The sequence below is a fragment of the Chiloscyllium plagiosum genome, unplaced genomic scaffold (genome assembly GCF_037043375.1).
Source record: "Chiloscyllium plagiosum isolate Xiang-an unplaced genomic scaffold, Cpla_swu_hap1 HiC_scaffold_24, whole genome shotgun sequence".
Lineage (NCBI taxonomy): Eukaryota > Metazoa > Chordata > Chondrichthyes > Orectolobiformes > Hemiscylliidae > Chiloscyllium > Chiloscyllium plagiosum.
The window spans coordinates 63,452,096-63,465,663 of NW_028270162.1; the positions used below are offsets into that span (position 1 = coordinate 63,452,096).

General features: G+C 46.8%; 1 protein-coding gene across 1 annotated transcript; it reads right to left on the reverse strand.

Moving 5' to 3' along the window:
• Positions 1 to 1,848: 1,848 nt before the first annotated feature.
• Positions 1,849 to 11,653, reverse strand: LOC148145772 (uncharacterized). Its single transcript, XM_088000287.1, has 3 exons — positions 10,946 to 11,653; positions 9,566 to 9,691; positions 1,849 to 1,860 (listed from the first exon to the last, which is right to left on the reverse strand). The coding sequence occupies exons 1-3, from the start codon at positions 11,651 to 11,653 to the stop codon at positions 1,849 to 1,851; spliced, it is 846 nt and encodes a 281-aa protein (XP_087856413.1).
• Positions 11,654 to 13,568: the final 1,915 nt, after the last annotated feature.

Here is a 13,568-nt window from a genome sequence, read left to right on the forward strand (position 1 = left end):
TTGCTGAACAAAGAGACCTTAGGGTACAAGTCCATAGTTCTTGAAAATGGAGTCGCAGATAGACAGGGTAGTGAAGAAAACATTTGGTAGGCTTGCCTTTATTAGTCAGTGAATAGAGTGAGGACGAAAGTGAGGAGAGCGCTTCATAGAACATCTCCGGGACACCCGCACCAACCAATTCCACTGCCCGTGGCTCAACATTTCAACTCCCCCTCACACTCTGCCGAGGACATGGTGGTCCTGGGCCTTCTCCATCGCCACTCCCTTACCAGCCAACGCCTGGAGGAAGAACACCTTATCTGCCACCTCGGACCCTCCAACCCCACAGCATCAATGTGGACTTCACCAGTTTCCTCATTTCCCCTCTTCTCACCTTCTCCCAGTTCCAATCTTCCAGCTCAGCACCATCCTCATGATCTCTTCAACCTGCCAATTGCCCTTCCCGCCTATCCAGTCCAATCTCCCCTCCGCTCTATCACCTTCACCCCTACCTCCATCCACCTATTGCACTCTCAGCTACCTCCCCCCCAGCCCCACCCCCCTCTCATTTATCTCTCCACCTCCTCAGACTCCCAGCCTCATTCCTGTTGAAGGGCTTTTGCCCAAATCGTCGATTCTCCTGCTCCTCAGATGCTGCCTGACCTGCTGTGCTTTTCCAGCACCACACTCTCAACGCATTGAGTACAGGAGTTGGGCCATCATATTGTGAGTGTCATTTTGTGACTATACAGAACAAATCTTTTGACTATTTTTGGAATGCTGTGTTCAGGTCTGGTCTCCCTGCTTTAGGAAAGATATTGTTAAACTTGAAAGGTTTTGGAAAAAAGTTCCAAGTTTGTCGCGGGGGTTGGAGAGTTTGAACTATGGGGAGAGGCTGAAATGGCTGGAGCTATTTTCCCTGGTGCATCAGAGAATGAGGGGTGACCTTATCGAGGTTTATAAAATCATGAAGGGCATGGGTAGGGTGAATAGCCATGGTCTTTTCCCAAGGGTAGGGGAGTCAAAAACTAGAGGATATAGGTTTAAGGTGAGAGGGGAAAGATTTAAAAGGAACCTGCGATGTAGCATTTTCACACAGAGGGTGGTACATGGAATGAGCTGCCAGAGGAAGCGGTGGAGGCTGGTACAATTGTAACATTTAAAAGGCATCTGGATGGGTATTTGAATGGGAACAGTTTAGACGGATATGGGCCAAATGCTGGCAAATGGGACTAATTAATTTAGGATATGTGGTCAGCATGGATGAGTTGGACTGAAGGGTTTGTTTCCGTACTGTACAACTCTATGACTCTATTCCAATTTAAAATACTAGTATTAGATCCAAATTCCTCCCTTCAAACTGAGTATGATAATGTTATGATCACTGTTATCTCAAGGGTCCTTTTTTATCAAGTTATTGATAAATCCTGAACTCGTTGCATGTTACCTGGCGAGGAACAGCCTGCTCACGTTTTGACATTTGAATGTACTTGAACAGATCATATCAAATTCATTTTCCAGCCTCCTATTGCAAATCTTTTACCCAATATACATGATTATTGTGGTACATTTCTCACTTATTTCTTTCTCATTTATTTTTTCTTCCATTTTGTGTCCTACAGCACGTATATAAAGTGTATAGCGTGTATACTGCTCCCACAAATGACCTCTTCTCTTGCCTATTTGCTGGCCTGCTCAAATTGATCCTTTGTCATGCTCCTGTACCATGAAGCTATAGCACGTTCAGCCGTCCATCCTACAGGCTCCAGTTCTGCCCATACAGGCTGCCAAAGCCTTAAGCAAGTCGAGACCATTGCTGAAGTGTGTGCCTCCTCTAACTCCACCTTCACCTGTCAGACTGAAATCTGATCACACAGGACCCTGTGTAAAGAGCCAGGTTTTTGATGAGTTTTAACTCATGTTTTTATTGGCTTTTCTAAATGATAGATGTTTGTGCAATTATTCATGCTGACTGTTGGTCTCATTCACATGAGCAGGTCAACTCTCAACCTCATGCCTCAGTTCCCAATTGTATCGGGAGTGAATCTGACCAGTTCCTGACAGGTGAATTGCTTTATTAGGGCCTCACCTTTTATTTAAACATTTAACAGAACAATGCGTATTTTATTTTGGAATTAAACCTAAAGTACAGGCTGCCTTTCTGAACTAAACTACAAGCTGAGACGTGAATTATAGTGTCTGGAGGTGAGACCAGACTGAAGTGAACCTTTGTTTTTTCTTAAACCATTAACCAAGAGTAAAGCAGTTATCGAATTATAGATTTCCACAGAATAAAAGCAAGCCCCATCGTATTCAAGCACGGGATGAGCCCAACATTTACTGCCCAGTTGAGAATCAGCCACATTGCTGTGAGTCTGGAGTCACGTGTAGGTCCGACTAGGTAAAGGTGGTAAATGTCTGTCCTGAAAAGGATATCAGTGAGCTAGATGGGTTCCCCCTAACAATTGACAGTGGATTCACATTCAACACTCTTAATTTCAGATAGTTTTTATTGAATTTCATTATCTGTTGTGGTGGGATTTGAACCTGGGTCCTCAGGACATTTCCTGGGTTGCTGGATTAAGAGCTGAAAATGTGTTGCTGGAAAAGCGCAGCAGGTCAGGCAGCATCCAAGGAGCAGGAGAATCGACATTTCGAGCAAGAGCCCTTCTTCAGGAATAGCTGGATTAAGAGGCCAACAATAACACCATGAGTCCATGACCTCCCTGTTTAGTTAGTTGAGGAATCCAAATTCAGTTATGTTAATTTGAGAATTCATGCAGAGGTATTTTTTGGCCATTCTCAGTTAAGCTTGAACCATGTTGAAATTCCCTGGATTCTGGACAGGTACGGAAATATCCTGCAGCATGTATAAGTTAAAAGTTTGTGAGAAGATTTAGATTAGATTACTGACAGTGTGGAAACAGGCCCTTCGGGTCATTCCTGAAGAAGGGCCTGTGCCCGAAACGTCGAATCTCCTGTTCCCTGGATGCTGCCTGACTTGCTGTGCTGTTCCAGCAATAAAGTTTCAACTTTGATCTCCAGCATCTGCAGACCTCACTTTCTCCCCAACAGGCCCTTCGGCCCAACAAGTCCACACCGACCCGCTGAAGCACAACCCACCCATACCCCTACATTTACCCCTTTTACCTAACACTACGGGCAATTTAGCATGGCCAATTCACCTGACCTGCACATCTTTGGACTGTGGGAGGAAACCGGAGATCCCGGAGGAAACCCACGTAGACACGGGGAGAACGTGCAAACTCCACACACAGTCAGTCGCCTGAGATGGGAATTGAACCCGGGTCTCTCGCGCTGTGAGGCAGCAGTGGCTAACCACTGTGCCACTGTGCCGCCCACCCGGGTAGCTCGGGTGCTTGTTGTTGTGGTTCTGTTCACCGAGCTGGGAATTTGTGTTGCAGACGTTTCGTCCCCTGTCTAGGTGACATCCTCAGTGCTTGGGAGCCTCCTGTGAAGCGCTTCTGTGTTGTTTCCTCCGGTGTTTATAGTGGCCTGTCCCTGCCGCTTCCGGTTGTCAGTTCCAGCTGTCCGCTGCAGTGGCCGGTATATTGGGTCCAGGTCGATGTGCTTCTTGATAGAATCTGTGGATGAGTGCCATGCTTCTAGGAATTCCCTGTCTGTTCTCTGTTTGGCTTGTCCTATAATAGTAGTGTTGTCCCAGTCGAACTCATGTTGCTTGTCAAGGGCACAGCAGTTCAGGCAGCATCCGAGGAGCAGTAAAATCGACGTTTCGGGCAAAAGCCCTTCATCAGGAATACAGGCAGAGAGCTTGAAGCGTGGAGAGATAAGCTAGAGGAGGGTGGGGGTGGGGAGAAAGTTGCATAGAGTACAATAGGTGAGTGGGAGAACGGGATGAAGGTGATAGGTCGGGGGGGGGGTAGGGTGGAGTGGATAGGTGGGAAAGGAGATAGGCAGGTAGGACAAGTCATGGGGACAGTGCGGAGCTGGAAGTTGGGAACTAGGGTGAGGTGGGGGAAGGGGAAATGAGGAAACTGTTGAAGTCCACATTGATGCCCTGGGGTTGAAGTGTTCTGAGGCGGAAGATGAGGCGTTCTTCCTCCAGGAGTCTGGTGGTGAGAGAGCGGCGGTGAAGGAGGCCCAGGACCTCCATGTCCTCGGCAGAGTGGGAGGGGGAGTTGAAATGTTGAGCCACGGGGCGGTGGGGTTGATTGGTGCGGGTGTCCCGGAGATGTTCCCTAAAGTGCTCTGCTAGGAGGCGCCCAGTCTCCCCAATGTAGAGGAGACCACATCAGGAGCAACGGATACAATAAATGATATTAGTGGATGTGCAGGTAAAACTTTGATGGATGTGGAAGGCTCCTTTAGGGCCTTGGATGGAGGTGAGGGAGGAGGTGTGGGCACAGGTTTTGCAATTGCTGCAGTGGCAGGGGAAGGTGCCAGGACGGGAGGGTGGGTTGAAGGGGGGCCTGATCAGGTAGTCACGGAGGGAACGGTCTTTGCGGAAGGCAGAAAGGGGTGGGGAGGGAAATATATCCCTGGTGCTGGGGTCTTTTTGGAGGTGGCGGAAATGTCGGCGGATAATTTGGTTTATGCGAAAATTGGTAGGGTGGAAGGTGAGCACCAGGGGCGTTCTGTCCTTGTTACGGTTGGAGGGGTGGGGTCTGAGGGCGGAGGTGCGGGATGTGGATGAGATGCGTTGTAGGGCATCTTTAACCACGTGGGAAGGGAAATTGCGATCTCTAAAGAAAGAGGCCACCTGGTGTGTTCTGTGGTGGAACTGGTCCTCCTGGGAGCAGATCCGGTGGAAGCGGAGGAATTGGGAATACGGGATGGCATTTTTGCAGGAGGTAGGGTGGGAAGAGGTGTAATCCAGGTAGCTGTGGGAGTCGGTGGGTTTGTAAAAAATGTCAGTGTCAAGTCGGTCGTCACTGATGGAGATGGAGAGGTCCAGGAAGGGGAGGGAGGTGTCAGAGATGGTCCAGGTAAATTTAAGGTCAGGGTGGAATACGTTGGTGAAGTTGATGAATTGCTCAACCTCCTTGCGGGAGCACGAGGTGGCGCCAATGCAGTCATCAATGTAGCGGAGGAAGAGGTGGGGAGTGGTGCCGGTGTAATTACGGAAGATCAACTGCTCTACGTAGCCAACAAAGAGACAGGCATAGCTGGGGCCCATACGTGTGCCCATGGCTACCCCTTTGGTCTGGAGGAAGTGGGAGGATTCAAAGGAGAAATTGTTAAGGGTGAGGACCAGTTCGGCCAAACGAATGAGAGTGTCGGTGGAAGGGTACTGTTGGGAACGTCTGGAGAGGAAAAAACGGAGGGCTTGGAGGCCCTGGTCATGGCGGATGGAGGTGTAGAGGGTTTGGATATCCATGGTGAAGATGAGGCGTTGGCGGCTGGGGAAACGGAAGTCTTGGAGGAGGTGGAGAGAGTGGGTGGTGTCTCGAACGTATGTAGGGAGTTTCTGGACTTGGGGGGGATAGGACAGTGTCGAGGTAGGTAGAGATGAGTTCAGTGGGGCAGGAGCATGCTGAGATAATGGGTCGGCCAGGGTGGCCAGGCTTGTGGATCTTGGGAAGGAGGTAGAACCGGGCAGTGCGGGGTTCCCGGACTATGAGGTTGGAAGCTGTGGGTGGGAGATCTCCTGAGGTGATGAGGTTCTGTATGGTCTGGGAGATGATGGTTTGGTGATGGGGGGTAGGGTCACGGTCGAGGGAGCAGTAGGAAGAGGTGTCCTCGAGTTGGCGTTTGGCTTCAGCGGTGTAGAGGTCAGTGCGCCAGACTACCACTGCGCCCCCTTTATCCGCTGGCTTGATGAGTTCGGGATTGGAGCAGAGGGATTGGAGGATTGCGCGTTGTGAGGGTGAGAGGTTGGAGTGGGGGAGGGGGGTAGACAGGTTGAGGCGGTTAATGTCCCGGCGGCAATTGGAAATGAGAAGGTCGAGGGCAGATAATAGGCCAGCGCGGGGTGTCCACATGGATGCAGTGTGTTGGAGGTGGGCGAAGGGGTCCTCGGAAGGTGGGCGGGAGTCCTGATTGTGAAAGTAAGCTCGGAGGCGGACGGGGCGGATGAATTGTTCAACGTCACAATGTGTATTAAATTCCTCAGATACTGCCTGAACTTCTGTGCTCTTCCAGCACCACTAATCCAGACCCTGAGGGGAACACCATCCCTGCTCATGACTCCACCCCCATTCCCCCAACCATCAGACCCACTCCAGTTACCGGCTCCATCCCCCACTCCCAGCTCCACACCCACACCAGATCCCAGCTCCCAGCCCTGCCGAGTTTACACCATCCCTCCAGACCTCCCCCTCACTGAGGATGAACGATCAGTCCTCAGCAAAGGACTCACCATCATCCCCCTCCGTCCACGCATCAATGAATTTAATACATGCTGTACATGTGTCTGGGATGTTACTTGTGTCTGGGACGTTACTTGTATCTGGGGTGTTTCTTGCATCTGGAGTGTTTCTTGTGTCTGGGATGTTACTTGTATCTGGAGTGTTTCTTGTGCTTGGGGTGTTACCTGTGTCTGGGATGTTACTTGTGTCTGGGATGTTACTTGTATCTGGGGTGTTACTTGTGTCCGGGATGTCACTTGTGTCTGGGATGTCACTTGTGTCTGGGATGTCACTTGTGTCTGGGGTGTTACTTGTATCTGGGGTGTTTCTTGTGCTTGGGGTGTTACCTGTGTCTGGGATGTTACTTGTGTCTGGGATGTTACTTGTATCTGGGGTGTTACTTGTGTCCGGGATGTCACTTGTGTCTGGGATGTCACTTGTGTCTGGGATGTCACTTGTGTCTGGGGTGTTACTTGTATCTGGGGTGTTTCTTGTGCTTGGGGTGTTACCTGTGTCTGGGATGTTACTTGTATCTGGGATGTTACTTGTGTCTGAGATGTTACTTGTGTCTGGGGTGTTACTTGTATCTGGGGTGTTTCTTGTGTCTGGGGAGTTTCTTATGTCTGGGGTGCTACTTGTATCTTGGATGTGACTTGTATCTGGGATGTTACCTCTACCTGGTGTGTTACTTGTATCTGGGGTGTTACTTGTGTCTGGGATGTTACTTGTATCTGGGATTTTACCTGTGTCTGGGATAATACTTGTATCTGGGATGTTACTTGTGTCTGGTGTGTTACTTGTGTCTGGTGTGTTACTTGTGTCTGGGATGTTACTTGTGTCTGGGGTGTTACTTGTGTCTGGGATGTTTTTTGTATCTGGAGTGTTACTTGTATCTGGGATTTTACTTGTGTCTGGTGTGTTACATGTGTCTGGGGTGTTACTTGTGTCTGGGGTGTTACTTGTGTCTGGGATGTTAGTTTTATCTGGGATGTTACTTGTGTCTGGGGTGTTACTTGTGTTTGGGATGTTTCTTGTGTCTGGGATGTTACTTGTGTCTGGGGTGTTACTTGTGTCTGGGGTGTTACTTGTGTCTGGGATGTGACTTGTATCTGGGGGGGTACTTTTATCTGGGGTGTTAGTTGTGTCTGGGGTGTTACTTGTGTCTGGGATGTTACTTGTATCTGGGATGTTACATGTGTCTGGGGTGTTACTTGTGTCTGGGGTGTTACTTGTGTCTGGGATGTTACTTGTGTCTGGGATGTTACTAGTTGCTGGGATGTTACTTGTATCTGGGATGTTACATGTGGCTGGGGTGTTACTTGTGTTTGGAATGTTACTTATGTCTGGGGTGTTACTTGTGTCTGGGGTCTTTCTTTTGTCTGGGATGTTACTTGTATCTGGTGTGTTACATGTGTCTGGGGAGTTCCTTGTATCTGGGGTGTTTCTTGTGTCTGGGGTGTTACTTGTGTCTGGGATGTTACTTGTGTCTGGGGTGTTACTTGTGTCTGGGGTCTTTGTTGTTTCTGGGGTGTTACTTGTGTCTAGGATGTTACTTGCATCTGGGATGTTTCTTGTGTCTGGGGTGTTACTTGTGTCTGGGATGTTACTTGTGTCTGGGGTGTTACTTGTGTCTGGGATGTTTCTTGTGTCTGGGGTGTTTCTTGTGTCTGGGATGTTACTTGTGTCTGGGGTGTTACTTGTGTCTGGGGTCTTTGTTGTTTCTGGGGTGTTACTTGTGTCTGGGATGTTACTTGCATCTGGGATGTTTCTTGTATCTGGGGTGTTACTTGTGTCTGGGATGTTTCTTGTGTCTGGGGTGTTACTTGTGTCTGGGATGTTTCTTGTGTCTGGGGTGTTTCTTGTGTCTGAGATGTTACTTGTGTCTGGGGTCTTTCTTTTGTCTGGGATGTTACTTGTGTCTGAGATGTTACTTGTGTCTGGGTTGTTACTTGTGTCTAGGATGTTACTTGCATCTGGGATGTTTCTTGTGTCTGGGATGTTACTTGTGTCTGGGATGTTTCTTGTGTCTGGGGTGTTTCTTGTGTCTGGGGTGTTACTTGTGTCTGGGATGTTTCTTGTGTCTGGGGTGTTACTTGTGTCTGGGATGTTTCTTGTGTCTGGGGTGTTACTTGTGTCTGAGATGTTACTTGTGTCTGGGTTGTTACTTGAGTCTGGGATGTTACTTTACCTGGGATCTTACTTGTGTCTGTGGTTTTACTTGTGTCTGGGATGTTACTTGTGTCTGGGATGTTACTTGTGCTTGGGGTGTTACTTGTGTCTGGGGTGTTTCTTGTGTCTGGGATGTTACTTGTGTCTGGGGTGTTACTTGTGTCTGGGGTGTTTCTTGTGTCTGAGATGTTACTTGTGTCTGGGATGTTACTTGTGTCTGCTTTTTTACTTGTGCCTGGGGTGTTACTTGTGTCTGGGGTGTTATCTCACACACAAATAACACCCCAGACACAAGTAACATCCAAGATATAAGTAACATCCCAGATACAAGGAACATCCCAGAATGAATCAACACCCCAGACACAAGAAACACCCCAGATAAAAGTAACATCCCAGATGCAAGTAACATCCTCGACACAATTAACACCCCTGACACAACAAAGACCCCAGACACAAGTCACACCCCAGACACAAGTAACACCCCAGACACAAGTAACATCCAAGACACAAGGAAAACACCAGACACAAGTAGCATCCCAGATACAAGTAACATCCTGGATGCAAGTAACATCATCGACACAAGTAACACCCCAGACACAACAAAGACCCCAGACAAAAGTAACACCTCAGACACAAGAAACACCCAAGATACAAGTAACACCCCAGACACAAGTAACACCCCAGACACAAGTAACATTCCAGATACAAGTAACATCGCAGATACAAATAACATCCCAGACACAAGTAACACCCCAGACACAAGAAACACCCCAGACACATGTAACATCCCAGACACAAGTAACACACCAGACACAACTAACACCCCAGATAAAAGTACCCCCCCAGATACAAGTAACATCCGAGGTACAAGTCACATCCCAGGCAGAAGTAACATCACAGACACAAGAAACACCCCAGACACAAGTAACACCCCAGATACAAGGAACCCCCCAGATACAAGTAACATCCCAGGCACAAGTAACAACCCATACTTTTCCCTGGGATCTTACTTGTGTCTGCGGTTTTACTTGTGTCTGGGGTGTTACTTGTGTCTGGAGTGTTAATTGTGTCTGGGATGTTACTTTTACCTGGGATGTTACTTGTGTCTGCGGTTTTACTTGTGTCTGGGATGTTACTTGTGTCTGGGATGTCACTTGTGCTTGGGGTGTTACTTGTGTCTGGGGTGTTAATTGTGTCTGGGATGTTGCTTGTATCTGGTGTGTAACTTATACCTGGGATATTTCATGTATCTGGTGTGTTACTTGTACCTGGGATGTTACTTGTGTCTGGGATATTACTTGTATCTGGTGTGTTACTTGTAGCTGGGATGCTACTTGTGTCTGGGGTGTTACTTGTATCTGGTGTGTTACTTGTGTCTGGGAAATTACTTGTATTTGGTGTGTTACTTGTAGCTGTGATTTTACTTGTGTCTGGGATATTACTTGTATCTGATGTGTTACTTGTGTCTGGGATGTTACTTGTGTCTGTGGTGTTACTTCTATCTGGGATGTTACTTGTGTCTGGGATGTTACTTGTATCTGGGGTGTTACTTGTCTCTGGGATGTTACTTGTGTCTGGAGTGCTACTTGTGTCTGGGATGTTATCTGTGTCTGGGGTGTTACTTGTATCTGGTGTGTTACTTGTACCTGGGATGTTACTTGTGTCTGGGATATTACTTGTATGTGGTGTGTTACTTGTAGCTGGGATGTTACTTGTGTCTGGGATATTACTTGTATCTGATGTGTTACTTGTAGCTGGGATTTTATTTGTGTCTGGGATATTACTTGTGTCTGGGATGCTACTTGTGTCTGGGATGTTACTTGTGTCTGTGATGTTACTTGTATCTTGGGTGTTACTTGTATCTGGGATGTTACTTGTGTCTGGGATGTTACTTGTGTATGGAATGTTACTTGTATCTTGGGTGTTACTTGTGTCTGGGGTCTTTGTTTTGTCTGTAATGTTACTTGTATCTGGGATGTTACTTGTATCTGGGATGTTACTTGTGTCTGGGGTGTTTCTTGTGTCTGGGATGTTACTTGTACCTGGGGTGTTACTTGTGTCTGGGGTTTTTGTTGTGTCAGGGGTGTTACTTGTGTCGAGGATGTTACTTGCATCTGCGATGTTACTTTTATCTGGGGTGTTTCTTGTGTCTGGGGTGTTACTTTTATCTGGGGTGTTACTTTTGTCTGGGATGTTATTTGTGTGTGAGATATTACTTCTATCTGGGGTGTTACTTGTGTTTGGGGTGTTACTTGTGTCTGGGATGTTACTTGTGTCTGGGGAGTTCCTTGTATCTGGGGTGTTTCTTGTGTCTGGGGTGTTACTTGTGTTTGGGGTGTTACTTGTGTCTGGGATGTTACTTGTGTCTGGGGAGTTCCTTGTATCTGGGGTGTTTCTTGTGTCTGGGGTGTTACTTGTGTCTGGGATGTTATTTGCGTCTGGAATGTTACTTTTATCTGGTGTGTTACTTGTGTCTGGGACGTTACTTGTGTCTGGGGTGTTACTTGTTTCTTGGATGCTACTTGTGTCTGGGATGTTACTTGTGTCTGGGACGTTATTTGTGTCTGGGACATTACTTGTATCTGGTGTGTTACTTGTATCTGGGATGCTACTTTTGTCTGGGATGTTACTTCTGTCTTGGATGTTAATTGTGTCTGCGGTGATTCTTCTGTCTGTGATGTTACTTGTATCTTGGGTGTTACTTGTATCTGGGATGTTACTTGTGTCTGGGATGTTACATGTGTATGGAATGTTACTTGTATCTTGGGTGTTACTTGTGTCTGGGATGTTACTTGTATCTGGGGTGTTACTTGTATCCGGGGTGTTACTTGTGTCAGTGGTGTTACTTGTGTCTGGGACATTACTTGTATCTGGTGTGTTACTTGTATCTGGGATGCTACTTGTGTCTGGGATGTTACTTGTGTCTGGGATGTTACTTGTGTCTTGGATGTTAATTGTGTCTGCGGTGATTCTTCTGTCTGTGATGTTACTTGTATCTTGGGTGTTACTTGTATCTGGGATGTTACTTGTGTCTGGGATGTTACATGTTTATGGAATGTTACTTGTATCTTGGGTGTTACTTGTGTCTGGGATGTTACTTGTGTCTGGGGTGTTTCTTGTGTCTGGGGTCTTTGTTGTGTCAGGGGTGTTACTTGTGTCGAGGATGTTACTTGCATCTGGGATGTTACTTTTATCTGGGGTGTTTCTTGTGTCTGGGTTGTTACTTTTGTCTGGGATGCTACTTGGGTCTGGGATGTTACTTGTGTCTGGGATGTTACTTGTATCTGGGGTGTTACTTTTGTCTGGGATGTTATTTGTGTGAGAGATATTACTTGTGTCTGGGGTGTTACTTGTGTTTGGGGTGTTACTTGTGTCTGGGATGTTACTTGTGTCTGGGGTGTTACTTGTGTCTGGGATGTTATTTGCGTCTGGAATGTTACTTTTATCTGGGGTGTTACTTTGTGTCTCGGACGTTACTTGTGTCTGGGATGTTACTTATGTCTGGGATGTTACTTGTGTCTGGGGTGTACTTGTTTCTTGGATGTTACTTGTGTCTTGGATGTTAATTGTGTCTGCGGTGATTCTTCTGTCTGTGATGTGACTTGTATCTTGGGTGTTACTTGTATCTGGGATGTTACTTGTGTCTGGGATGTTACATGTTTATGGAATGTTACTTGTATCTTGGGTGTTACTTGTGTCTGGGATGCTACTTGGGTCTGGGGTGTTACTTGTGTCTGGGGTCTTTGTTGTGTCAGGGGTGTTACTTGTGTCGAGGATGTTACTTGCATCTGGGATGTTACTTTTATCTGGGGTGTTTCTTGTGTCTGGGTTGTTACTTTTGTCTGGGATGCTACTTGGGTCTGGGATGTTACTTGTGTCTGGGATGTTACTTGTATCTGGGGTGTTACTTTTGTCTGGGATGTTATTTGTGTGAGAGATATTACTTGTGTCTGGGGTGTTACTTGTGTTTGGGGTGTTACTTGTGTCTGGGATGTTACTTGTGTCTGGGGTGTTACTTGTGTCTGGGATGTTATTTGCGTCTGGAATGTTACTTTTATCTGGGGTGTTACTTTGTGTCTCGGACGTTACTTGTGTCTGGGATGTTACTTGTGTCTGGGATGTTACTTGTGTCTGGGATGTTACTTGTGTCTGGGGTGTACTTGTTTCTTGGATGCTACTTGTGTCTGGGATGTTACTTGTGTCTGGGATGTTACTTGTGTCTTGGATGAGTAATTGTGTCTGGGATGTTACTTGTGTCTGGGATGTTACTTGTGTCTGGCATGTTATCTGTGTCTGGGGTGTTACTTGCATCTGGTGTGTTACTTGTACCTGGGATGTTACTTGTGTCTGGGATATTACTTGTATCTGGTGTGTTACTTGTAGCTGGGATATTACTTGTGTCTGGGATATTACTTGTATCTGATGTGTTACTTGTAGCTGGGATTTTACTTGTGTCTGGGATATTACTTATGTCTGGGATGTTACGTTTATGTACGGTGTTATTTATGTCTGGAATGTTACTTGTGTCTGGGATGTTACTTGTGTCTGGCATGTTATCTGTGTCTGTGGTGTTACTTGCATCTGGTGTGTTACTTGTACCTGGGATGTTACTTGTGTCTGGGATATTACTTGTATCTGGTGTGTTACTTGTAGCTGGGATGTTATTTGTGTCTGGGATATTACTTGTATCTGGTGTGTTACTTGTAGCTGGGATATTACTTGTGTCTGGGATATTACTTGTATCTGATGTGTTACTTGTAGCTGGGATTTTACTTTTGTCTGGGATGTTACTTGTGTCTGGGATGTTACTTGTATCTTGGTTGTTACTTGTATCTGGGATGTTACTTGTGTCTGGGATGTTACATGTGTATGGAATGTTACTTGTATCTTGGGTGCTACTTGTGTCTGGGGTCTTTGTTTTATCTGTGATGTTACTTGTATCTTGGGTGTTACTTGTATCTGGGATGTTACTTGTGTCTGGGGTGTTTCTTGTGTCTGGGATGTTACTTGTCCCTGGGGTGTTACTTGTGTCTGGGGTCTTTGTTGTGTCAGGGGTGTTACTTGTGTCGAGGATGTTACTTGCATCGGATG